Below are 26,809 nucleotides of genomic sequence, written 5' to 3'. Positions count from 1 at the left end.
CTGGAAAGGGAACAAGAGCAGGCTGACTTTGGAGGAAAGTCAAAACTCAGGGGAAGCAGCCAGAGTGAAATGTTCCCTGTTTATTATAAGCCCGGCTCTGAGAGCAGCCCCAGACTAGTATGGGGAGACCCAAACTTTGGCAGAAAGCCCACCTTCTTTCCGGTCAGCAGAGCCAGGGAAGAAGCCCAAGGCTTTACAGGGAGCAAGGGTGGGGGGAATCCCAGAAAGGAGATAGTCACAGAGGAACCCCAATTTCTGTGTATAACCCTCCATGTCTCCTCCACTTGAGTTCCAAACCAAGTGACAGGAAAAAGGCGAGACAGATGGGGATCAAAATACCAACTTTCTTCCTGATAAAAGAGGGATTGGGGGTCGTGGTTTAGATGTGTAACAAAAAAGGGATCCTTAAAACTGAACCCCAGAACTGGGCTTACGCACATGGCCTCAGGCTGCTTCAATCAACCACAGCCCCGCAGGCCCCTGTCCCTGTGCACTTGACCTTGGAGGAGCCGACAGAGCCCTGGCCTCTCTAGGCAGGATGAGCCCAGGGAGACCCACCAAGGAGCAGACTCACCCCTTCCACTGGACCCCTAACCAGAGAGTCTCCCCAGAGAGGAGAGGAGGCAGGGGGACCAGGCGAGTCCCGTTGATTGATGTGCCACCCCCGGAAGGGGACATTGCAGTGGGGCCTGGGTGTCCCCACTTAGGTCCCAGCCACCACGGTCCCTTCCGTTTCTGCATCCACGCAGGGTACCCAGGGTCTGGTCCTCTTGCCCCAGTGGCTGCTGTTGCTGCTGCTGCCACTTCCTCAGGTCTTTCAATTCTCAGGTCCAGGATGCTACTGCTTCATCTCAGGGACAAACCTCCAGTCCCCACAGGGCTCTCCCAGGGTGCAGACTCAGCCCCACTACTGAATCTGAGAGGAAGCTGCTCCGAGTGAAGCTGATGAAGTCTGTCCCCTTGGTCAGTCCTCTGCCCCCTGGTCCCTCCTCAATTTCAGCCTCTCTTGCTTTCCAGGTTTCAGGTCCCAGAGCCCAGCTACTCCTATGACAGCAAAAGTGGTCTCTGTTCTCAGTGCTCCTTGTAGCCGTGGAGAATGCCTCAAACATCCCCTTATTTCCCTTAAGTCAGTCCAGCAGGACTTTTAGGAGTTCCACCTGCTTCTTAAGTTGGCTCTGTCCTTTCCTTAACCCAGGCAGGCCTGACACTGTTTCCTGGTCAAAGAAACTTTGCTTTCCCCACAGAGGCCTCCTGATTCCTCATAAATCACTGCTGCTCTTGCAGAGCGTGGTGCGTGCCCAGCTTTCTCCAGCCCCAAAGGAGCATCTCCCCCCCTTCAGCCAGGAGCAGCCCCAGCGTGGGAGTGCCCTCCCCAGGAGGGCGGGCGTCTGCGGATTTCCCACCCAGCCAGCTCCTAGTTGGCATCTTGGTGACCCTAAGCAGACCCATGGAAAAGCTGGCACATTTATGCCAACACGCAGCACTATGGGTGCCTGGGTCAGCCTGCTGCCCAGGGACAGAGAAGGAGAGAGACGGGATACTGGAAAAGTATGGTGTCATCTGTGCCAGGCTGTGTCTGGGCCACATGCCCCATGGAGGCCAGGAGCAGAGGACAGTTGTACCCAACAGAGGTTTAGCTTACCAGCCCTTCCACTCCACAGAGTGAGAGGGGGAGAGAGAGAGAGGTCCAGGTGTGTGTAGCAACTGGAACACACAGGCCTTGCCCACAGGTAAAGACGTCTCATCAGTGTCCTGGAATCTGATCCAACCAGGTTGATGCCCACTCCTTTGGGAGTAAGAAAGAACAGAAGTGAAGAGAGGGAAGAAAACTTGCCCTGTATCTTCAAATGTAATTGGGAGAGCCCTTATTAACAGCCAGAGGAAGCAGGATTCAGCGGAACGTAACGTGGAAACCATCGCCCTAGATGATGCCTGCTTCTCCAGCTTTGTGTCTGCATGCTGGGACCTAACTCGGTCAGGTCCAGGCTCTCCCACTGGCCAGAGAGATTGAAGTTCCTGTCTTTCCCTCTCCCTCACAGCCACGTCGATAAGGGGAAGGGGCAGGCACAGAGTTCTCCCCACCCCATGTAAACTGACACCCTCTCAGAAGGCAGAAGCAACTGAGGCAGGGGGGGGGGGGGGGGGGGGGGGGAGTCCACACACAGGTTTTTGGTGTTTCTTCAAGAACAAGTGACTCCTGGGGGCTGGCCCGGCTCCTCCTTCCCAGGCCCTCCAGGCCCTGGCAGTCACTGCTCATCCTCCATTCCCGCTGCCACGTCATGACTAATGCTGGCTGAGCGCACGGTGAAGCTGCGGGAGGAGGGAGACACCGTCTGCACGGCACGCTGAGATGCTTTCACTTTTGTTTTCCCCATTTGGGCGGAGCTCTCTCTGGCTGAGTCGGTTTACAGATTTCTCGCAGGATTTTTTCTGGGGATGCTGGAGGGATCGGACGCCAAGCTCCAGGTCCAGGCAGGGCCCGGGGGCGGGAAGATGGCCGGTGCCGGCAGCGACTTCAGCGCCAGGTCAGTCTTTACCCCCCTTTCGTTTACCTTTCTCTCTGGCCACGCTGCTGCTTCAGAGGCTGCTGTTTAGACACTAAACTAAACCTGTTCTCTAGACCTGCTTTACAAGAACGCTCACGTGCAATATAATGAAATGCAGGCACATGTAATGAGGACATCGGAGTTTAAAACTGCAGCAGGCCGCCTGCTGGTGTGAGTCCGGTTGCCACAAGGCACGTGACTTTGTTGTTTTATAACTACCTCTCTGCTGTCAGGCCTATCTGAAGTCAGCTGTCCTTTATGAGGCTTTGTGGCAGGATTTCTTCTTCCTCGCGACCTCTGAATCCTCTCATTTTCCTCAAACCTCCTCCACCTTCACATCGGTCATTTCAAGGAAGGGAGTTTAGAGAATATAAAATTCAGGGTAAACCCCTGACTTCTTTTCAAACACTGGGTGCTGGGGTCTCGTACCTGTTCCCTGCTTCAGCCTCGGTCTGCTCCGGGCCTGTTCCTGTCTCTGGCTGGGAGTCTGGGCTCTTCCTCCACTGATCTTGATGGAAGAAAGTAAAAGGAAGAGAAAGGCCCAAGATGCCAAAGACTAGTGCAGGCTGGGTGTTTTCATTTTTACTTTGATTTTTTGTTCTAAAACGGGTTATACTTCTGACAAGGAAAATGGTAGAAATCTTATCTTTTTCTCTAGTATTGGCTGATAAATAACATTACTTAATATTTTTAATCTATTGATTTTTTAATACAACAGAAATGCATTACTTTCTTGTTCATAAAATTTCAAGTGACATGGAAGTATATAGAGGGAAAAATCTTGTTCACCACCCACCCCCCAGCAGCTTCCACACCTCGTCCTGCTAAGGGTTGTAGGCATAACCTTCTTGATCTTATCTATTCATTTCCATATATAGCTCATTTTCCTAAATACATAATTTGTGTGCTTGTATTTAATAAATGGGACTATATTGTATATGCTGTTCTGCATTTTACATTTTCACTTATTTTAATATTAAAAATATTCGAGATCTTTTCACTTTAATAAACATATTGATCCACCTTATTCTTTCAACAGCTACATACTTCTCCGTGGAATCAATACAACATCATTTTTACAGCATATCCCCCTCTATTGACTGACATTTGTTATCTTCAGTTTTTCACTTTTACCAAAAAGCTGTCATAATAGCGATTATATATTTGTTTGTGTTTACGCACATATATGTGTTCGTCTTGTGTTAAAAACCAAAATGTGGAATTGTTGAGACAAAGAGTACTAATATGTAATTGTTCATAGATCATTCAAAGTTGCCTTCCTAGTGACTGAACCAATACAATCCCCCCTCCAATGACAAATGAGACAAGTCCTCTCCCCACACTCATTTTTGCAAAAGTGGTAGATAAAGAGATGCATCTTGCTAATTTGCATTTTCTAACTACTTGGGTGGTTGAACACATTTTCGTGTCTATTGGCCATTTAAATTTCCTCTTCTGTGAATTGGTGTTTTATTTTTTGCCAGTGTTATTCAGTTGAGGTGATTGTCCTGTCTTTAATGATAAGGGAGAATTTACTACATTTTCTGAAAGTTATCAATATACTTTCCTTGTCTTTTAATTTTGCTTCTGGTGACTTCAATCTTATTAAAGCTTGAAATTTAGAGTATAGACTTATTATAGTATTGATTTTATGAGGTAGATGCACTCTTATTATGAATAAATAATGTGATGCAGAAAGTTATGAATAAATAAGGTGATGGAGAAAGATGATGAATTCCATGCACATTGTCTTTAAACACAGTTCTTGTGTTCTTCAGGATGGCAGATTCGATTCTGTCTTTACTTCGGGGAAGGTTTCTTCTCTAATATCTCTGAAACCTTTCATTTTTCAATTTTGGGACAAAATAATTCTTCCACTGGCACAGCTTTAGTCCTCACGACTTTCATCTGCTCACTAATCTTTTCATCCCTTTTGTTTTTTGTTTTGTGTTCATAATGGGTGTCTCAAACTTTTCTTCCATGACAATTATTTAATTTTCAGTAGTTTTGTTTATCTCGTTATTTCTAATTTTTAAAGTTTATTGTGTTTATTTTAGGGGGCATCTTAATTTGTTTCTACAGCTCTGCAAGCTCCACTTTTTTTGGATATTTCTCGAACAATTACTTCATTTTTAATTTTTTTTTTAAGATTTTTAATTTTTTTCCTTTTTCTCCCCAAAGACCCCAGGTACATAGTTGTATATTCTTTGTTGTGGGTCCTTCTAGTTGTGGCACGTGGGACGCTGCCTCAGCGTGGTTTGATGAGCAGTGCCATGTCCGCACCCAGGATTCGAACCAACGAAACACTGGGCCGCCTGCAGCGGAGCGCGCGAACTTAGCCACTTGGCCACAGGGCCAGCCCCCATTTTTAATTTTTTTTAGCTCATTATTTTTTAGCTCACTAATTGTGTTCTTCATATCTAGAATTTCTATTTGGTTTTTTTTCTTAGAGTTTCAATCTCTTGGTGAAGTGTTCCTTCTGCTCATTAATTTTATTCATGAGCTCACTGAACTGTCTTTCTGAGTTTTCCTGTAACTCATTAAGTTTTTTTATGACAACTATTTGGACTTCTCTGTCATTTGGATTGTAAATTTCCGTGACTTCAGGGTTGGTTTCTGGAGATGCCATTTTCCTTCTGCTCTGAAGTGTTACTGTAGTTTTTCGTGGTGTTTGATGAACTGATCCTTTCCCAGACATTTGTGATAGTGTCAGGCCACAGATTTTACCTGCCACTGCTGGGGGGGTAGGAATCGTGTTTTCTTATCCCACTCTGTCTGCTGGAAGCTGTTCCAGTATGGCTGGTCTGCATTTGTGTTCTGGCCACAGCTGCTTGGCAGCTGACTCACGCACTGGCGGGTGGGGCCTCTGTGCTCTGTTGATGGATTGCTCTGGTGTGGGACTGCTGCGTTTGGCAGGGGACCAGCCCAGCTGGTGCACTAGGTGGGAGAGGATGGGCACTTTCCTTCACCTGCCCAGGCTGGCTGTGCACTCACAGGCGATTTGGCTGAGCTGCTGTGCTTGATGGGGGCTCCTTCACGGGGGCTGAGCCATACTACTCAGTGAGGAGCGTTTCCATGAGTGTGACCACAGCGGCATAGGGGGCGCTCCCGTGGGCCGGGCTGCCACTCTGAAAGTGTTCACATGGAGGCTGGGCTGCCCCCACCTCCTCTTACAGTCACGTACAGCCACCATGTGAGGACTCGTGACCTAGATCGCTGCCACTGGGAAGGGGAAGGGTCTGCTCACCTAGTTCCACTGCTTCCTGAGGATCCAGTCCCCCCACCTTCAGATGTATTACTGCGTGGATCTCTAAGACATCCTATCGTGCTGTGTAGGGAACCCTCTGTTGGTTAATGAACGTCCGTTTAGTTGTAACTTAGAGGAGAGACAAAGGGAACAACTCACTCTGCCATGATGCTGATGGATTACTTGGGTGGTTGAATACACTTTTGTGTCCATGAGGGTACTATTTTATACAGGATTTCATGGGAGGACTTAGTGAGGGGTTGATATTTGATGAGAGCCCTGAGTAAATTGATAAAAAGCATCAAACAGATTTCCAAAGAAATCATATTCTAAGCAGAAGAAACAGCCAATGAAGGGTCAGGTATAGAAACATACTTGGACTATCTGAAGAAACCTAGGAGGTTAGGGTGCCAAAGGGCAATGATCTAAAAGAGGATGGGTAGGAAATGAGGTTGGAGAGTTAGCAAGAGATAGTCATGTAGTTTCTTGTAGGTCATGGTCAAGACTGTATTCAAAATGAAATGGGGAGCCGATGAAGGTTTTCAGTAGAGTGAAATGATCTGATTTCAGTTTTTAAAACATCTTTGCTTATATTTGGTGTTTGGAGAACAGCTGCAGTGTGGCAAGAGTGGAAGCAGGGAGGTTGGTGAGTACCTATTGCAATAGTCCAAGCAGGAGATGATGGTGGCTGAGACCAGGTTGGGGTAATGGATGTAAAGAAAAGGGATGGGATGCTGGATCGAATTCTAGGTAAAGCCAGGGGAAATTGCAGATGGATTAAATGCTAGGTGTGAGATAAAAAGACGTGTCGTAGAAGACTCCAAAGGTTTTTTCCAAAGAAATTGAAGGATAGAGTTGCCATTTGCCTAGATGGCAATATTCTGTAGTGATAAAGAACCTGAACTTTGGTCCAAAGCTTCATTCTGTTTTTTTAACAGTTATGTAGCTCTTGGAAAATTGCTTAACATCTCTGTGCCTTGGTTTCTTCATCTGTAAAATGGGATAGTAATAGCATGTACCTCATAGGTGCTGTCAGGATTTGATGGGTTAATATATGTAAGTGCTTGGAATGACATTTAGCATTTAATAAGTGTTATATGTATTTGCTAAGTCCTTTACATGGAAAAACTAGAGAATGAGCAGGTTTCAAGAGGTGAAGAATCAAGAGATTAGTTATCAGTTCTTGCCTGGCTGAGTGTGAAAAGCCTACTAGTGTCATCAAAGTGGAGATGGTTGAATATAAATCTGGAGTCCAGGGAAGAGACGTAAGGTAGAGATGCACATTTGGGGATTTTCCATGTGAGGCTGATATTCAAAACTATGGGAATAGATGAGATTACTTAAGAAGGGAGCACAGATAGGAAAGAGATCAAAGGACTGGCCCTGAGATGGTCCGATGTGTGCAGGAAGAGCAGAAGAAATAGCCAAGGAGGTACCAGGAAAGCCACAAAGTCATGGCATAGCATCTCAGAAGCCAAGTGAAGAAAACATTTCCAGAAGGAAGAAGTCAACGATGACATCAGTGAGGCTGAGGGAGGGAGGAAGAGGTGGACTGAGAATTAGCCTTTGAATTGGAAGTAATACCTTTTTTATGAGTTAAAATTAAATTTTTAATAAACATAATTAGGCTTACATTGTTCTCAATGTCTGGAGTTATTTGGTATCTTTTCCTAAGCTAAAAACTGGAACTTAATTTTATTTCTCTCCTCCTTCTTCCTATTCCCTCCATAAAGTTTTTGGTCACTATAGTCTGATAATATCTTCATTTCACTTTCATACATGAATGAGTATTTGTGTGTCTTTAGAATTAAGGTTCATAATTATTTTTTGCTTAAAAATTTGGGCATTTTTCTTCCTTGTCTTCCTCCACTCAGTATTGCATATGAAAACTGAAACTTCCATCAGATTTTCATCCCTTTGTAAGTTGCTTTTACTTTCTGGAACCTTTATGATTTGTTTGTTATCCTCAATGTTCTACATTTTCACTATGATATATCTAGTTAGGTTTTAAATACTCATTCTCTGCACTTCATGTGACATTTTAATTAAGGTTCTAGCTGCCAAACTGAGACATTTTTTTCCCTCCTTTTATTTGATTTCCTTGTTTCATTTTTTTCTCTTCTCTCTTCCTGGAATTCCCATTGACAGAATGTTGAAACATCAGATTATGCAGTGTTTCTTAATTTTTTCACATTTTCCATACGTTTTATTTTCTTGCATTCCAGAAAGAAAACGTGGTTAACCAACTTACTCTTGAACTGAGGCTGTTCAGCTATTAACACTCCTACCTTTGCTTTTTTAAATAGCTTTAATGAGGTATAATTTACATGCTATAAAATTTACCTGTTTTAACTGTACAATGCAATGACTTTTAGTAAATTTATAGAGTTCTGCAACCATAACCACAATCCAAAGTTACATTTTTATCATCTCAAAAAGTTCACTCATGGCTGTTTACTGTCAATTCCTATTTCTATCCTACAGCCCCAAGTAACCACTAATCTACTTTCTGATTCTGTAGATTTCCTCTTTCTGGACATTTCATATAGATGGAGTCCGTACGTTATGTGGTCTTTTGCATCTAGTTTTTTTCACTGAGCATGTTTTCGAGGTTCATCCATGTTGTACATATATTAGTATTTCATTCCTTTTTTTGCTGAATAGTATTCCATTGGATGGATCCACCACATTTTATTTTTTCATTCACCAGTTGATGGATATTTGGATTGTTTCCATTTTTTGGCTATTAGGGAAAATGCTGCCATAAATATTTGTATTTGTATACAAGTCTTTGTGTGGACATATGTTTTCATTTCTAGATAGATCCGTGGAGGAGAATTGTTGGGGTCATATGGTAACACTATGTTTAACTTTTTAAGAAACTATCTTACAGTGTTTCTGAAGGACCCCTTTACATTCCTTCCAGCAATGTATAAGGGCTCTAGGTTTTTCACAATCTTGCTAATACTTATCTTATATCTTTGTAGCCATTTCAGTGGGTATGCATTGGTATCTCATTATGGTTTTAATTGCTTTTTCCCTAATGACTAATGATGTTCAGCATCTTTTCATGTGTTTATTACCTTCTACTTATCTCTTTGGAGATTTATCTATTCAAATCATTTGCTCATTTTTTAATTGGGTTGTTTGTCTTCTTACTGAGCTGAAAGAATTCTTCATACATCTGGATGTGTCATTCACTAGAAATATGATTGGCTAATATTTTCTCCAAGACTGTGACTAGTATTTTCATTTTCTTAATGGTATCTTTTGAAGCACAAAAGATTACATATTTTTAATTTCAATTTATTCTTTTATGGATCATACTTTTGGTGTTGTAGCTACCTTTTTGTATAACCCAAAGTCGTAAATATTTTCTCCTATGTATACTTTGAAAAGTTTTATCATTTTCATTCTTTCACAGGACCAGCTACATAATTTGTAAGATTCAGTGAAAAATGAAAGTGAGAGACCCTTGTTCACAAATCATTAAGAATTTCAAAACCATGAAAGCAGAGCATTAAACCAAGCACAGGATGTATGCCCATCAAGCTGGCCCTGCTCTCACATTTAGGGCTATGATCCATTTTGAGTTGATATTTTTTTAAGGTGTGAGGTAAAGGTATAAAGTAATCTTTTTGCGTGTGGTTATCCTATTGTCCTAGAACCCCTTGTTGAAAAGTCTATCTTTGGCAGCTCTTACTGCCCATAGGTCCTGTCCTCATGCCTCCAGCTCTTCACTGCCCATGGGTCCTGTCCCCATGCCTGCAGCTCTTCACTGCCCCTGTGTCCTGTCCCCATGCCTGCAGCTCTTCACTGCCCATGGTCCTGTCCCCATGCCTGCAGCTCTTTACTACCCATGGGTCCTGTCCCCATGCTATTCTCTAAATAAAAGAGCACTACTGCCAGACCTTGAGAGTCCAAGAAATCTTTCTTTTGACTCCTCGACTCACTGAGCCTGCATCATTTCTTCTGGTGGCCCATACGGGGGTCTTGCTTCATTGGCTTGTGAGCTTAAGTTCTGGTAAGTGCTCGTTTCTTCCTTGGGCCTTTCCCCTTTTCAAGGATGGATCTAAATTCACTTCTTCATCGGGAACTTTCTTGGACAGCAGTATGAATCCACGTTTGCTGCCCATGGTTACTCTATGGGGCAAACTGTGGCATTCAGCTTGAAGAGAGTCAGTACCTTAAGCCTCAGGGTGATGAAGAATGAATTAATCCATTCCTTCCTAATTCTATCTCTAATATATAAATTTTACATGGGCACGGGTCAACCACTTAAGTCATTAGGACGGTCGCCAATCTCCAAGACTCCCATGGCAGGTTTCTTTTCCTAAGGCTGGATTGGCATCCCTCCCTATGGCTCCTGACCACACTCCAAACCGCGGGAAAGTTCCAATCGGGACTCCAGGTCAAGGAAAGTACCAAACTTTAACCTTTAGTTGAGTGTGGGAACCCCTTCTTGGGAGAATGGCTACAGGATGCAATTGGGTAGAATGTCCCCCAGACCAGCGGAAAATTCCTCACTGTTTTTCTCTATTCTTTTACCTCTGGGACCATTCACCAGGCACCTATTACTGCCAGGCATAACAGGGAAGGTATACAAGGGATACAATGCAGGGGGACGCCCCCATCACCCCTTACTATAGGGACCTCACGGGAGGAACAATGGGTAGGACGCTGCCCTAGGTTCAGGGGGGATTTTCAAGGCAATGGACCCTTTTCTTTTATCTCTCTTAGAGTTACAGTGGCCATTTTGGTCTCCTTTTGAGCTCTGCAACCGGGAAACAAAGAAATCTTTAAAGACTAAAAGGCCCTACCTCTGGGAGCCCCAACTTTGGGTTTCCAGGCCTGATCACCCTGGCGACCCCAAGTGGGGTGCCTTCTCTTGGCGGTTGACTCCTTGAGTATTTTAGTCACCTACTGAGTCGGTTATGAGAGTAGGAGACCTGTAATTCATTCTGTGAACTGTCCTGCTGGGTTTGTGTGCCCCCGCACCGGAACTATTCTGTGACTCTTATCTTGATAACCCTCCAAAAGAGGCCATGAGTGCAAGGTCTGATCTCTTCTTTTCCTTTCTTTGTTTCATTCGTCACCTCCTCTGTTGTCACCAAGCGGAGGTTAAGTTCAGGCTGGACCTGAGCAGAACCTGGACCTTCTGTAAAATCGAAAACTTGAAAACCTTTTTGCCAAGGACTTAACTCTCAACCCTGGCTCTGGGAGCCCCAGCCTCCAGCCAGTTCCAGGCCTTTCCCTCCTGCTTTCCTGCCTCACCTTGTGCTGGCTCAGGGACTAAGTGCCCCGGTTGAGCAGGACTTGATTAAATCTTATAACTATATCAATGCCCGCAGTTGGACTCTGCACCCTTTCTCCAGGCACAGTCAGTCGGACACCATGGGGAACGCCCTAAGCATCCCTGGAGACTCACCGCTCAAGTACATTCTAACTAATTAGAAACACTTTCAGTTGGATGGGTTATGCCCCAGAAACTCGAGCTGGGAGAAAACTTGAGGGGTTTCTCTGTGCCTTTATGATGCAGTTGAACAGGTAGAGCAACCTATAATGTCATTTGAGTAACAACCCAGTTTCTGAGAAATCAAAAGCAACTGTCCTTGGAAAATCCTTGTAAGGCTAGAAAAACAGCTTTATAGGCATTCAGGTTCCACCCATTTCCCTTATCTCAAAGAGCTTGCAAATCCTCTGGGGACTGCCTAGCCCATCATTAATTCCTAAGACTGAAGGAAAAACAAAAAGGCAGAGGAAGGAAAAAACGGCCGTAAGTGTGCCCTTGCCAAAAAATCTAGCATCTTGAGTGTCTTCTCCACAAATATTGGTAAAGAGGCTCAAAACAAAATTTGGATTCATAACTAGGGCGCTTTCTTTTATTGTACCTGATTCATGTCGGTAATTTTTAAAACAGTTGCTGTGGAGATTCTGTGTATGTATGTCTCTGGATGTTATATGTGTGATATTTTTACCTCCGGATGGTATGGCCAAAATTAAGAGCTCTGTTTAATTGGCTTAAAGTAAGCACTTACATAAATTCTAAATGTAGTAGAAATTAACCCAATGTCTTTCAAGTTAACGTGATGTGAATTAGCCTTTGGTAAATGAAAGCTTGTTTGTTTGTTTGTTTGATTGAAATAGTCTTGTTGTCAAAATTGTTGGTATTTGGATATGATTCAGGCATGCAGCCTGGGTTTACTAGTCAAATAAGTTCATACCGTCTGTTAAATTCGTCAGCAAAATAATAGCTTTAGATGATGGCTAATTTTGTCTAATGTCTCATGAAGTTTTCGTGGGCAATGTGAACATAATTGTTGGAAACAAATGGTTTAAATAGATAAAAATGGATAAGAGTTTGTGGGTACAATAACTTTTATGGTTTGTATACTTGGGGAAAAAACAGCTTCCAGATTCTTTTTGGTAACAATCTTGAGTTTTGCCAAGTTAAGTTAAATGATAAAAATCTGAGTATCTGGGTCGTTTTTGGATTGGATAGAACACTGAAACCTTATTGCTAAATGTCTGTAAGTTATCTACTTTTGGCTTCTTGTTGCAGAGAGGCTAAAAGTCTTTGGGTCTATTACTGTAAAGTGGCGTGTTTCTAGAAATTAGGAAAAGTGTTTACAATGCTGAGATAAACGACAATTCACTAACTAAAACTTCTAAAAATATCTGTAAAATAATGCTGGTAATGGTAGGCTTTGCTGTCTTTTTTTCTATTTGAGTGACCTCATCATTTCAATGTTTGCTGTAGTATTTGCTATTTTTTGAGACTTTATATTGTGTTAGCTTTTGTCTATTTCATATAGTTTTATAAAAATAGCTGCTGGGTCTATTAAATTTCCTTTTAAAATTGTTTACAGATATAATTATATACTTTTTTCTCCTTTTGTTTGTTGTTGTAATAAATTATATAAAGACATCTCGTAATATTCTAGCATCTTGACTTTACTCACTCTCATTTCATTATTTTCCTCGTTTTTTCAAAAGAGCCTCCAACTGGAAGTTTTATTTCATCTGTGACCCAAAAAAGTATTTTTTGTTTTGTTTTGTAAAATCTCTGGGTGGTTTATTTTCTTTAACATGCAGCCTGTTTCGCTTTTGAAAACTTTTTGAGACATCTTTTGTGGCCAAGATTATGATCTATATTTATATACATTTCAAGAATATTGGCAAAAATCATGTGGTCTCTGTTTTTAGGTTACCAAGTTAAATAATACATCATTCTTCCTAATTTCTCCAGAGCCTGTATATTTTGATCATTTTTTGCATATGTGTAGAGTCAAAAACTAGAGATGAATTGACCTTCAATATCCTAGAATATTTGTCTCATTATTTGTTTCTTGAATTTTGCTTTGTTGTGGATATGAACATCCTTACTTTTTGTTTTGTTTAATTTGAACACCATGACTTCTGTATTTTTGATTTTAACAAATTTTGTGGCACTTTGTCTTCATTGCGTCTTTTGTTAGATTCCATTTTTGATTCTGTACCTTTCAATATCGTCATTGTTTCATTTACATTCAGTGTTTTAAATAATGTATTTTTTTATAGTTTTCTGTTTTAACTTTTACAACTCCTTATTGTTTTCCTTCTTTTTTCTCTCGAAAAATACAAGCTATATTTCCTTCTCATTTTATTTTCAGTATTTTATAAGGCTTTATAGGACCTGATTTCACTCAACCAGTGGTTACTTTCAATTAATTCAAATTAATTTTGAATCTATATTTCTGTAAGTTTTAGCGTTGAATTTGAAACCATATTGTTCAAATTTTTCACATTTAAAACAAATTATTTAACTCAAATTTGCCTTTACCACTCAGCTCAACACTTTGTTTGTTAACATACTTTGAAGCTTTACATCAAGATAGTTACTACTATTTTGCAAATAAAATTCTCCTCTTTCTAGAATAATTTTCTGCATATAGATCCTGTCCACACTTTGCTGGATATATAGCTGGGTTTCTCATATTTTTGGTGCTATTGTAAGTGGTATTGTTTTATTTCATTTCAAATTCCAGTTTTTTGGTGCTGGTATACACACAAGCAATTGATATTTGTATGTTACTCTGCATCCTGTGACCTTGCTACACTTATCATTAGTTCCAGGATATTGTTTTGTCAATTCTTTAAGACTTTTTGCGTAGACAATCATGTTGTCTTCAAGCAAAGACAGTTTTAGTTCTTCCTTCCCACCCTCTATGCCTTTAATTTTCTTTTCTTCTTTCTTTACTATGCCTTCCAGTAACATGTTGAATAAGAGTGGTTAAAGGGGACCTTTTTGCCTTGTCCCTGATCTTACAGGAAAGCATACAGGTTCTCAACATTAAATATATTAGCTATGAGTTTTTTATGGATGGTCTTTCTCAAGTTGATGAAGTTTCTCTCTTTCTAGTTTGCTGAGAACTTTGACATTAATGGATGCTGTATTTTGTCGAATGACTTCTGCATCAATTGATGTGATCATTCAGTTTTTCCTTAGCCTGTTGATGGGTGAATTACATTTGATAGATTTGAAATGTTGAACCATCCTTGCGTGTCTGGAATAAACTTCACCTGGTCATGTTGTATAATTTTTTTATGCATTGTTGGGTGCAATTTGCTAAGATTTCATTGAAGATTTTTGCATTAATATTAATGAGTCATTGGTCTGTAGTTTGTCTTTATCTGCTTTTGGTGTTACAGTAATGCTGGACTCATCAGAGGAGTTAAGAAGTGTTCTCTCTGCTTCTATTTTCTGGACAAGATTGTAGAGAACTGGTATCACTTCTAAATTAAATGTTTAGTAGAATCCACCAGTCAAACCATCGGGGCCTGATGCTTACTTTTTTCCAAGTAACTAATTACTCGCTCAGTTTTTAAAGAATGGAGAGAGGCCTATTCAAATTATCCATTTCTCCTTGTGTGAGTTTTGGTAGTTTGTATCTTTCAAGGATTTGGTCCATTTTATTTAAGTTATCAAATTTGTCAGCATAGACTTGTTCATAGTATTCCTTTGTTATCTTTTTAATGTCCTTAGAATTAGTTTTCATGATTCTACTTTCACTTCTGGTACGATATTTTGTGTCTTCTCTCTTTTTTTTATTGGTTAGCCTGGGTAGAAGTTTATCAATTTTATTGATCTTTTCCAAGAACAAGCTTTAGGTTTTGTGGATTTTTCTCTATTGTTTTCCTGTTTCCAGTTTCATTGAATTCTTTTACGGGGGGGCTGTTTTTTGTTTTTTTTTTAAAGATTGGCACCTGAGCTAATGACTGTTGCCAATCTTCTTTTTGTTTTTCTGCTTTTTCTCCCCAAAACCCCCCAGTACATAGTTGTATATTTTTTGGTTGTGGGTCCTTCTAGTTGTGGCATGTGGGATGCCACCTCAACATGGGCTGATGAGCGGTGCCTTGTCCATGCCTAGGATCCAAACCAGCAAAACCCTGGGCCACTGAAGCAGAGCGTGTGAACTTAACCACTCGGCCACAGAGCCAGCCCCTCACTGAATTTTTCTCTAATTAATTTAATTTTTTTCTTCTATTGGATCAGGGTTAAATTGCTCTTTCTTTTTTCTTTTCTTTTTTTCTCTTCTTTTTTCTAGTTTCCTAAGTGGGAAACTTAGCTTTTTGAATTTAGAGCTTTCTTTTTTTTTAATATATGCATTTAATGGAATACATTTCTCACTAATCACTGCTTTTTCTGCGTCCCCAAATTTTGATAAGTTGTGCGTTCATTTTCACTTAGTTCAAAATATTTAAAAATTTCTCTTGAGACTTCTTCTTTGACCCATAAGTTATTTAGAAGTGTATTTTTCAATCTCCAGGTATTTGAGAATTTTCCATCAATCTGTCTGTTAATGATTTCTAGTTTAATTCCTTTGTTTTCTGAGAACATACTTTTTATGATTTCTGTTCTTTTAAATTTATTAAGGTGCGTTTTATGACCCAGAATGTCCTCTATCTTGGTGAGAGTGAATTTTCCCTGTGATCTTGAGGAGTGTGAATATTCTGTGTTGTTGGATGGAGTATCCTATTTATGTTAAATAGACCAAGTTGATTGGTAGTGATGTTCTGGTCAAACTGTATTAGTATTGCTTTTTTACCTGCTTGATCTGTAAATTATTAAAAGAGGATTATTCAAGCATCTAACTGTAATAGTGGATTTGTCTATTTCTACTCATAATTCTATCAATTTTTACCCTACATAGTTGATGCTGGGAGTTTATGTAAATATGTGTTAAAGATTGTTAAGTCTTCCTGGAAAACAGACCCTTGTTTCATATATAATACCTTCTTTCTCGTTCATAATTTTTCTTGTTCTGAATTTTCTTTGTCTGAAAATAATATAGCTGCTCTATCTGTTTTTTGATTAGTGTTAGCATAGTATCTCTTTCTCCATTCTTAACCTGAGTCTTCACATTTAAAGCGTTTTTCTTGTTGACAATATATAGTTTTTTATGTTGTTTCTTCAGTCATTTTGGCAGTGTCTGGCTTTTAATTGGAGTATTTAGACCATTCACATTGAAAGTAATTTTTGATATATTGGATTAATATCTATCATGTTTGTGACTGTTTTCTACTCATTGTATTTGTTCTGTGTTTTTTTCTCCCTGTTTTTCTGCCTTCTCTGGTTTTAATTTAGCATTTTATATGATTCTGTTTTATCTCTTCTGTTAAGACATCAATTGTACTTCTTTTTGATGTTTTTAGTAGTTGTCTGGAGTTTACAATATGCATTTTATACTACTTCACCTGTAATACAGGTACCTTATAACAGAGTATTCCCAATTCCTTCCTCCCATCTCTAATCACATTGCTGTCATTCATTGCACTTACCTATATGCTGTAATCATCACTTGTTCCAATCTGGGATGTTTGTGTTCTTGGTCTGCTGCCAGGCTCCCATTCTGTGCTTCCCTTTACTGTCTCGTGGGTTGGATCCATTGGTTTCCAGTTTTCATGTCTTCCTCATTGCTGATTTGCATCCATGTTTTCTGCAATTCATCCTAATGTATTTTCCTAAGAGTATTTGGGTGTTGCTGAATATTATACATTCAATAAATAAATAAATAAGCAAACAAATAAATAAACTAGAACCACACTAGATGACTTAGAGATTTTTTCAAGGTACTAATATATAAGGCAAATTTGGTGCATAAAAAAGCATATAATACAGAAAAAGAAAATCATATAATATTATAATATAATATGATGATAAAAAGCTCTGTAAGTATGAGTAAGGTATAGATATATGTAGATAGAATTATATGCTTACCAGGAATTTAGGGAAGAATACATGCAAAGATATCAAAATGGATTATGTGGGAGCGGTGGGGGCAGTGGTATGAATAGAAAGGAAGGAGGTATCTAGTTGGAAATAAGCAAAAAGTAAAAAGTAAAATAGTGATTGCATGCATATTTAAGAGCATGTATAAAATTACATTTTAAAAGCTTTATATGTGTGGATTGGTATATACATAAAGAAAATTTTAGGAAAAGCACCCAAAATGGATGTTTGTATAGTAAAATTTCTCAGCCCTATGTGTCTGAAGTTATCCTGATTCAGTCTGGGTTTTGAAGGGCTGGCTCTACAGCCACTGTTATTGATGAGGTATCTCAAGCTATTCTTGCCATCATTCCTCCATACATAACTGGTTTCTTGATGCTTTCTGGAAGCTTTTAAGTTCTTCTCTTTGTTTTTTAGATGGTGTTATTTCACAGTTATCTGCCATGGTGATTCTTTGAAAATTCATTTTTCTAAGTACCTAATTGTGCCCTTTCAAAAAATACATGTCTTTCACTCTGAGATATCCTCTTTTTCCCTGTCCAGCTGTCTTGACTCCAATTATGAGGCTATCACTTACCTAAATTAATCCTTAATCTCTTCTATTTCTCTTGTTTACTTTTTTTTGCCATTTAATCTCTTTATGTCATTTTCCTCAGTTTTATTTTAGAACCATTTTAATAATTTTTTTATTTCTGAAATTATTTTTTAAAAATATCTAAGAGTACTTCGTATTTCTCTGGTAGTTCTTTTTTCTTAGCATCATGGAGCGCAACATGTATTCTGAAATCTCTCTAAAAATATTGGTTTGGGGGATGTTTTCTCCTTTTTCTTATATTAGCTCTGTTTCTTCTAGGGTAACATTTTTCTCTTTTTTATGTTATTCTTTCATTCTGATTATTGGAGAATTTCTTCAAATGTCTGTTGACTTGTGGTTATCTGTTCCTATCAAAGAAGAGGCTCCAGGGCCCACCCCATGGCTTAGTGGCTAAGTTCGGTGTACTCCACTTTGGTGGCCTGGTTGGTTCCCAGGCATGGACCTACACCACTCTTGTCTGTCCGTGGCCATGCTGTGGAGACATCTCATGTATGAAAAGAGGAAGATTGGCAGCAGATGTTAGCTCAGGGCAAATCTTCCTCAGAAAAAAAAGAACCAAAAAAAAAGAGACTCCAGAAATCAATCAATATGATTCACAAAATTAAAGACTAGAAAAGGAAAACGATAGGAAGATCTCAGCAGATATGTTAGATAAAATGCAACATCTGTTCATGGTAAAACTCACAACAAACTAGGAATAGACAGAAACTTCCTCAGTCTCATTAAAAATATACGTATATATATATATATACAAAAATGTAGAGAAAACCTTGTATTTAATGGTGATACTGAAAACAAGACAAAGAAGTCTGCTCTCACCACTTCTCTTCAACGTTGTATTTGAACTCATAGCCACTGCAATAAGACCAGAAAAAGAAATAATTGTTGGAAAGGAATAAATAAAAGAGTTTTATTTGCTTATGATATGATTGTTTTCTATAAAAGCCAAAGGAAATCTACAATATTTTACTAGAACTCACAGGTGAATTTAGGAAGGTTATGAATACATCGATAATATTTTTCCAAACCCATTCTATTTCCATACAGTAGTAAGAAGCAACTTAAAAATCAATACCATTTAAAGTAGCCCCAAAAACAATGTAATAACTAGGAAGAAGTTTAATGAAAGATGCATGTGATGTCTGTACTGACAACATAAACACTGAGGAAAATGACATAAAAGAGTAGACTCAATATGGTTAAGATGTCTGTTCTCCCTGAATTTATCTATAGATTCAATAAAAACCCAATAAAAATCCAAAAGACTTTTCTTGTAGAAGTTGACAAATTGATTCCAAAAGATATTTGGAGAACCAAAAGACTTAGAAAAGCAAATACAATCTTTTTTATTGAGTTCAAGACTTTCTATAAGCTATAGTTCTTAAACCAGTGTGATATCAACACAAAGATAGATGAATAGATCAATGATATAGAACAGAAAATCCGGAAATAGACCCATTGCTGATTGAATATTTTGCATACTTTCATTAATTTAGGATAGGTAAAGGTTTCTTAGAGAGTGCACTAAAGTCATTAACCACAAGAAAAATTTTGATAGATTGAACTTTATCAAAATTAAAAATTTCTCCTCATCAAAAGACATGGTTAAAGAAATGAAAGGCAAGCCATGGATTGGGAGAAACTGTTCACAATATATACATCAAACAAAACACTTCTATTCATAACATGTAACAAGCTCCTACACATTAATAAGTATATAATTATATTATTACTATATTACATATAATTATTAATTATATATGATACATAATATATAGTTATATATAATTATATTGTATAATTATGTAATAAATATAAATTAAATATATAAATATAAATATTTATAATTATAAATATATGTAATTTATATATAAATATAAAATATTATTATAATATATTATATAATATATTAATAGAGATATTTTATTCCATGTATGAAATCCGGTAACAGGCAAAATTAACATATGGTGCTAGAAAGGGCAGCAATGTTTGCCTTTGAGAGGCTGCCTGGCTCCAGGTGGTCACCTTGTGGATTAAGGAGTAGAAGATGCACTGTTCTGTTCTTCGTTTTTCAAATAACACATTAGTTTTCAGCATCCTGACTCCCTTAGAATCTCCACTGCCTCTTCAGAATTCCACAGGGCACATTGGTTGCTTTGTGACTCCTGGGAGCATCCTTCACCTACAACAGCAATTAGAGCTCCTTTGACCACTTTTTGTCTTATAGGTTTGGGTTGAAATCTCTCATCAACTCCTTGCCCCCTACCATTCTCTTTGTTATTGTAAACCCAGTTTCTTTATTAGCATTTTAGTGGGGTTTTTAACAAAAGAAAAGACAGACACTTCTTTGCAATCTGTAAAATTTAACCGGAAACTTTTTTTTAAATAGAATTCAACACAATAATATGACATTATTTCCTGATGCATGTTGGGTACTGGGAAGTGCCAATAATTCCCTTCTAGTTTGACAAAGAAATCTTACGAGTCTTCATAATATTTAGGAATACAAGATGTTGACTAAAACATTATTATCAGAGCAATAAACTGATAAACTAAGAACCAGAATTACAGACTCCGGTTTAAAATTACTTTCACAGGAAAGAGCAGCAATTTCTGAAGTCCAGATGCCTAAAAAGACTCGTTATATATGACAATAGCACAGACAGATTTATGTTAACACAAAGCAGCAGTCCCAGGAGAAATAATTGATATTCTTGTGAAATTCTCCATGTACCATATCATTATCAAGTCACATCTTTTCACTTATGAACCAGTTTTTTTTTAAATTTTTTTATTACTTTTTCTCCCCACACCCCCTCGGTACATAGTTCCACATTTTAGTTGTGGGTCCTTCTAGTTGTGGCATGTGGGATGCCACCTCAACATGGCCTGACGAGCGGTGCCATTTCCGCACCCAGGATCTGAACCCTAGGTGAAACCCTAGGCTACCGAAGCAGAGCGCACGAACTTAACCACTAGGCCACTGGGCCGGCCCCTATGAACTAGTTTTACAATGTGGGATGGTATTTCTCTTAACAGCTACAAGTCATGGAGGGACACCTTGTTTTTATCTTTATGTGATTTATTTTTTCTTAGTTGTTAACTAAGATGCATTTTCAAGTTAAATCCTATTATTATTACATTGTTTTTATTCCTCTGTGGATGGCTTTACTCCATCTCGGTTTTGCACAGATTTTTTAAAAATGTTAATTAACAAACTATTCCAGATATGTTTAGAAGATATCTTTACAATGGCTTTGATTGGAACAAATGACTTTTTCAATGCTATAGGTAAGTCTTTCTTAACGTCCATGCTTTCTTCTATTATCTATTTGTGTATTGCTTCAGTTCCACTTATTCTGGTCTCTACTCAGGACCATTTATTTTATATACATTGGTTCTTCACAGTCTGTCCTTCATATATAAACTCCTATGGCCGTCACAAACATCTCAAAATCTTGATGACCATTTTCTCACGGTGTCTTTTGTCCCCAGGATGTCCACAGAATACGAGAACATAGAAGAGAGGCTTCTCTATGAGGCTATATTCAGGCACTTCAGAAGACATAAGGTGGAGATTTCAAGTGCAATAAAAAAACCATTTCCTTTCCTTGAGGGCCTCTGTGACCGTGAATTCATCACCAAAAAGATGTATGAAGTAAGTAAAGTTTGTTATGTCCCAATCTGGTTAACCAGCCCCAGACTAAGTTATGCTTTGACATCCTGGACCCAAACATCAGGGCACAGCTAGCCAACTGAGGAGCCTCCTATGAGTGGGGGACCTTTTCAATTATTGCTGTATGTGTTCGTGTATGTAAAAAGAGAGAGGAGAAGCAGGCATCACCAGAGACAGTCCTGCTTCTGAAGGAATGGTGCTCCATGGTGCCCACTGGAGTTGGGGTGAATAGCAGTGGAGATTGGCTGGATCTGAAGCAGGGGTGTTCCATAGATGTATAACGCCTTGCAGGAATGCACACAATATAGCATAAGCTAAGAATTAAAAGTAGTTTTAATTGATTAATAAATTTAGTGAATTGATTTAATGAAACAATATTTGACACAGCATTTCATTTCAATGAGCTTTGGTTTAAATGCTTTGACCTGAGAACATTAAACCACACACAGAATTGATGTCTTCTTAGGACAAATTTGAAAATGGATACTTGCTATATTTTGCCCAACAGTTTTCAGTTTTCTTCTCCTTTCTTTTCTTTTTTTTCTTTTTGGTATTTCTGGAGTCTAGGAATTTGGGTTATTTTAGCAATAGGCATAGCTGGATATACAGAGATGCAAGTCTTCCCTTTGCGCTGTGAATATGCTTTTTCTATGGTCAAGTTCACAAAGGGGAGAACTGTCACCTGGCTTCCTGAGTTCTTCCACGCCAAGTCAGTTCAGAGCTTGTCCAATCAACAAAGCAGCTGCTCATCATCTGCTAAGTCTATTCCTAAAACATATGACCAAGTTCTTAAAGGGCCATGCAACATTTAACTTTGAACCCACTTTTGTTCTTCAAAATTGCTTCTTCTTACATCTAATCTAAATGAGTGTGAGAAGATCTTATTCACAAATGGGTATTTTTAAGGAGGAAGGATTTACTAGTTTCACTTAGTAGCCATACAAATATATAGAAATCCTAAAACTTTCCCTGAGAAGATACCTAGGTAGAGAAATTGGAGTACATTACCCATAAATTCACTTTCAAGGGCTCTTCTATAACTTGGAAGTCTGTATTTATATTTTCTCCATTCAATATTTTTTTAAGGATGCTCAGGATTCTTGTAGAAACCTGGTCCCTATACAAAGAGTGGTATACCATGTGCTCAGTGAACTGGAGAAGACTTTTGACCTGCCACTTCTGGAAGCCTTGTTCAGCGAGGTCAACATGCAGGAGTACCCTGATTTACATGGCATTTATAAAAGCTTCGAAAAAGGTAATTAAGTTTATTAGTGACCTTTTGATGTCCAGTTTTTTTCCAACATGTATATATTAACCTCCTACCATGTGCTACACGTGGTGCTGGGCAGTGGGGATTTAGCAGTTTACAAAACACACACATCATGAGCCTTTTCAAACCTTAGGGCATAGTGGCTATGGCATGCAACACCCACCTGCAGGTCTGCTTAACTAGGCATTTAGACTCACAGGACAACCAGAGCCACATGGCATCAGATTTACTTAGAAGGACAAATGACAGGAAACACAGCATCCCAACGGGGCAGTATCAGTTGTTCCTCTTCTGTGGGACCCCTTGCAGTGGCTAACACAGCAGTCCACCCAGTTGTCTACTACCTGCCTCAAGTGACAGCTAACTGGTGAATGCAGAATCCACACTGGTTTAGTAGTACCATGTTCTTGGGAGTCACCATCTCGTTTGACAACTCCAATAGCCATAACTTTTTGGGACCCCACCTTCTGTGGATGAGACAAGTTACAAGAATTACCACCCTGAAGGAAGACCAAAGTATGGCTTATAGTCCATAGGTAGTCCCCCAGTTCACATGCAATTTACCACTCATGGGTCATTTTTAACCCTAAACCCAGTGTTGACCTGGTAACACAGAAGAGAGGCCACCTTCATCAGGTTTCCAGAGTAACGAGCAAGAAAGTTAACCCAACGTCAAATTTGCCCTTAAAGAAAGAGAAATCATTTTATTAACCCTTTCTCCACAAGGAGTGAGGCAAATATTAGTCAAATAATCCCAAAACCAGGGCCAGCCCCGTGGTGTAGTGGTTAAGTTCGTGAGGTCTGCTTTGGCAGCCCGGAGTTCCCAGGTTCAGATCCAGAGTGCAGGCCTAGCACCGCTCATCAAGCCACGCTGTGGTGGCATCCCACTAAAATAGAGGAAGATTGGCACAAACATTAGCTCAGTGACAATCTTCCTTAAGCAAAAAGAGGAAGAATGGCAAGAGAGATTAGGTCAGGGCCAATCGTCCTCACCAAAAAATAAGTCACAGAACCAATTGCTCTGCCAGAGGCGGTTTTTGATCCTGTGCAAAACTGATTTCATTCTCCTCTTTTTTCCTGAGAGGCGTGATTTCTCATTTTTCGTTGGTACACAGGAAAGAAGATATACTTGAATAATTTTTGTTTTGACTTGCCTAGGAAACATTTTATTCCAACATAGTTTGGTCTCAACCAAGATTTCCAAATAATGATGGAGAATTCACAAGAACCATGATTAGATGAACTGAGGAAGGTGGATGCTATGGGAGCAGGCACAGGGTGTAAAGTGGTCTAGTGTGTCTGCAAAACAAGGACAAAGCCGATTTGTCTCAGAGAGTGAGAAGCAGACTGCGGGAGCTGACGCAAGAGGGACAAGTTTGAAAAAAGATTTTGGAAGGTCTGGGAAGGAATTTGAGGTTTATTTACTAGATAATAATGAGATAGTACAGGTTTATAAAGTTTGTAAGTACACATTTATTCTCCCAAGAGGAGCTCCCGCCATCAGTCCTGGGGCAGCACGGGCCCCACCACCTCCCACAGTGTCTCCTCCTCCCTGGACTCCTTGCAGAGACACTCCCCAGGATTTCTTATTTAATCTCCTTCCTCCTATTTTGCTGGGTCACCTACATGGAGGAGCTCCAGGGTGGTATCCTAGGCCCCTTGTCCAGGCAGCTAGGGATGTCCTCCAGTGTGGCAATATGCACTCTCTGCTTGTAGCTTCAGGAAGTGTCTTTCCTTTGTTCCTGGGATCTGGGCCACCCCTAGGAGCTCTGTCTAGTTCTTCCCTGTGTCTTCTGGCTTATCACTCATCGTCCCTGACCCGGTTAAGCCAAACCCTCCTCTTCTCTAGCTGCCTCTTTCAGGCTGGTGGGCTTTCTCTTCTATATACACGGATCTCTCTAGGATCGTAGCTCTTCTTCTGAGGAAATCCCTCTGTTTCTTCCTTACAGTCTGAACAGTTCAGAAAACACATTTCATTACCGTTATTTATTTTGATACATGCTTTCCTGGCCATCTGAAAATTTTTTATGTGAGTAACAGCCTCATGATGTTTCCACTACACCTTTACCTTTTACGCTTGAGTAGCTCCTTTCTGCATGGGAAACATAGAGGCTCCCTTGTTGGGGGTTCTCTTTTCTGTCCCAGGGATGATGTGGGAGCTTTACCATGAGGATCAGACCCACTGAGCTCTGAGTGACCTGAGGGTCGGAAATTCCTAACCGTGTAATTTTGAGGTGTTGGAAGATCTCTAATTGCTTTCTTCTCTCTTGCCTTCTCTCTTCAGTAATGTCAAACAATATATTTTCCCTGGAAAATGATGGAGAAGGGATGGTGGAGAGGCCTAATTACCATCTAAGCCTTGAACAAGGTGATTGCAACCTGATAAACACCCACTCTCATCTGCTACAAGGAAAAGGAAAAAAAGGAGATGGGGACTGAGCCCTGAGTGGAGATTGTGAATCAGGGAGACGTTGAAGGAGAATGGAGAAGACAGGAGGGTATTTGCATGAGCATCTAACCTGAGGCCAAATCCTGGAGGAGGAGCTCTGACAAGAGACTGTCAACAGGTCCAATGACCAAGACATAGGAAGAGGAACCCAGTGTATCAGTAAACCAGATTTAAAGAGAATGACTACCTGGAAGTAATTTCAATTTGGAGAGGCCCCTGTAGGAGAAGATCAGTGTGAAGCTGTGAAGGGCTAGAAATATGGGTCGAAGGTCAATTTCAAAGAGAAGACCCTTGTTTATGGCAGAAGAAAGGACCAATTTAAATGTGGGGGACGTTGTTCAAGAACAGGAATATTCAAGGAAAATGGCAGTTGTATAGAGAGAAGAGAAAAAGTAGTTGAGATGTGGAGAAGAGGATGTGGGCACTTTGACAGAGAGAGAGAGGAGGAAAGAGGGGAAATGACAGAGGAGAAAGGGTTAAAGGACACAATGAAAACAACCATATTATTCACATCTCAGTTGACTGAGCGTTTACTCTGGCACTTGTGGGTTCAGTGCTCATGGCTGCCGTTGGAGGATAGTATCACTTATGTGCCCATTATGCAGATAAGGAAGCTGAAGTCTGGAGACCATGTATGTAGTTGGGCTGGGGTCAAATGAGCAAGGATGAAACCAGGAATTCTGAACCCAGAGCCCGTGTTCTTAACCCTGTACACTACCCAGATAATCTAACAGAAAAAACAGAAATATGAAACAAAATAAGGAAATATATGTGGAGAGAAAAACATGGAAAAAAGAATACCAGGAGCTGGAGGAAGTGGAGGAGAATCAGGCACTGAATCCTCATGGAAAGGCCAACAAGACAGAGTGAACAGATATGTAGAGGGAGAGTGTGGAGTAAGAGGGGGTGAGGACAAGGCACCCAGACTTTGTAGGAACTGAGGTAAGGCTACCAGTCAGGGGCAGCTCTGGGGACAAAGGCAGGTTCACTATGGCTGTGGATAACAGGAAAAGCCATCAGCAGTTACCCAAGTGCCTCATAGAGGACACACAGTGAGAGGCCTGGCGGAGCCCTCTCAACCAGGGGTGCAGCTGACCCCAGACCCGACTCTGGGGGATGGAGTCTGACCGTAAGAGTTGGGTGGGATCTGCCAGGTCAGATGGTCTCTGTATTGACTGATGGGCTCTGTACTGATCGTATTGACCCCTAGAGGGGGTCTTCAACTCCTACTTTATAAAAAAGAGATTAGCAGAGAATGGTACAGCCCATACTTCAATTTCTGAAATAAACTTCTAATCTCTTTCCCCTAGGAACTGGTGAAAACTTGCATCAAATCCTGACCTGGCCCTGCACAGAATGCTCATCTTATAATGGTTTGTTCCTTTGACCGTTCTGTGATCCTTTGCTGTTCTTGACGCATTCTGGGATGTGCTGTGGTGGGGCCTGCTTCTGTGTATCACAGAAGTGTATCTGATTGCCCAGAATTGTCAGTCTTTGCCTCTGCAGTTTCTCCAAGGATTTACATAACAGTCTTCACACTCTGGGTTGCCTGGGAGGGTCGCTGCATCTATACCCCTTAAACACTCTTGCTGCCAGCTCCCGACAACTCCAGGCCTGGACGTTTTGCCCATGTGCCTGGCTTCACAGTTCTGCTTCTGTCTTGCTTGAATCTGATCACTGCCTGGGTGCTCTGAGGTCTCATCCAGAGGTGGCCAGTGCTTGGCAAGAGTGGTGGGGGCAGGAGGAGATGAGCG

The 26,809-nt window shown here is 40.2% G+C and overlaps 1 protein-coding gene across 4 annotated transcripts in view; it reads left to right on the top strand.

The window, feature by feature from the left end:
* The first annotated feature begins 2,163 nt into the window (after positions 1-2,163).
* The window catches only part of SP140L (SP140 nuclear body protein like), a 59,807-nt gene continuing 35,161 nt past the window's right edge, over positions 2,164-26,809 (top strand). For 2 of the 4 annotated variants that reach the window (XM_046643714.1, XM_046643713.1), the window contains exons 1-5: positions 2,167-2,525; positions 21,156-21,318; positions 22,423-22,591; positions 24,891-24,974; positions 26,366-26,428. In XM_046643714.1, the coding sequence (XP_046499670.1) occupies positions 2,437-2,525; positions 21,156-21,318; positions 22,423-22,591; positions 24,891-24,974; positions 26,366-26,428 (568 nt within the window). In that variant the 5' untranslated portion in view covers positions 2,167-2,436. Of the gene's footprint in view, positions 2,526-21,155; positions 21,319-22,422; positions 22,592-24,890; positions 24,975-26,365; positions 26,429-26,809 lie in introns of all 4 variants that reach the window. The other 2 variants (XM_046643716.1, XM_046643715.1) reach the window with 2 other exon arrangements.

This window comes from Equus quagga, chromosome 17 (genome assembly GCF_021613505.1).
Source record: "Equus quagga isolate Etosha38 chromosome 17, UCLA_HA_Equagga_1.0, whole genome shotgun sequence".
Lineage (NCBI taxonomy): Eukaryota > Metazoa > Chordata > Mammalia > Perissodactyla > Equidae > Equus > Equus quagga.
The sequence above is the reverse complement of the archived record's forward strand: the minus strand, read 5'-3'. Positions and strand labels throughout refer to the sequence as shown.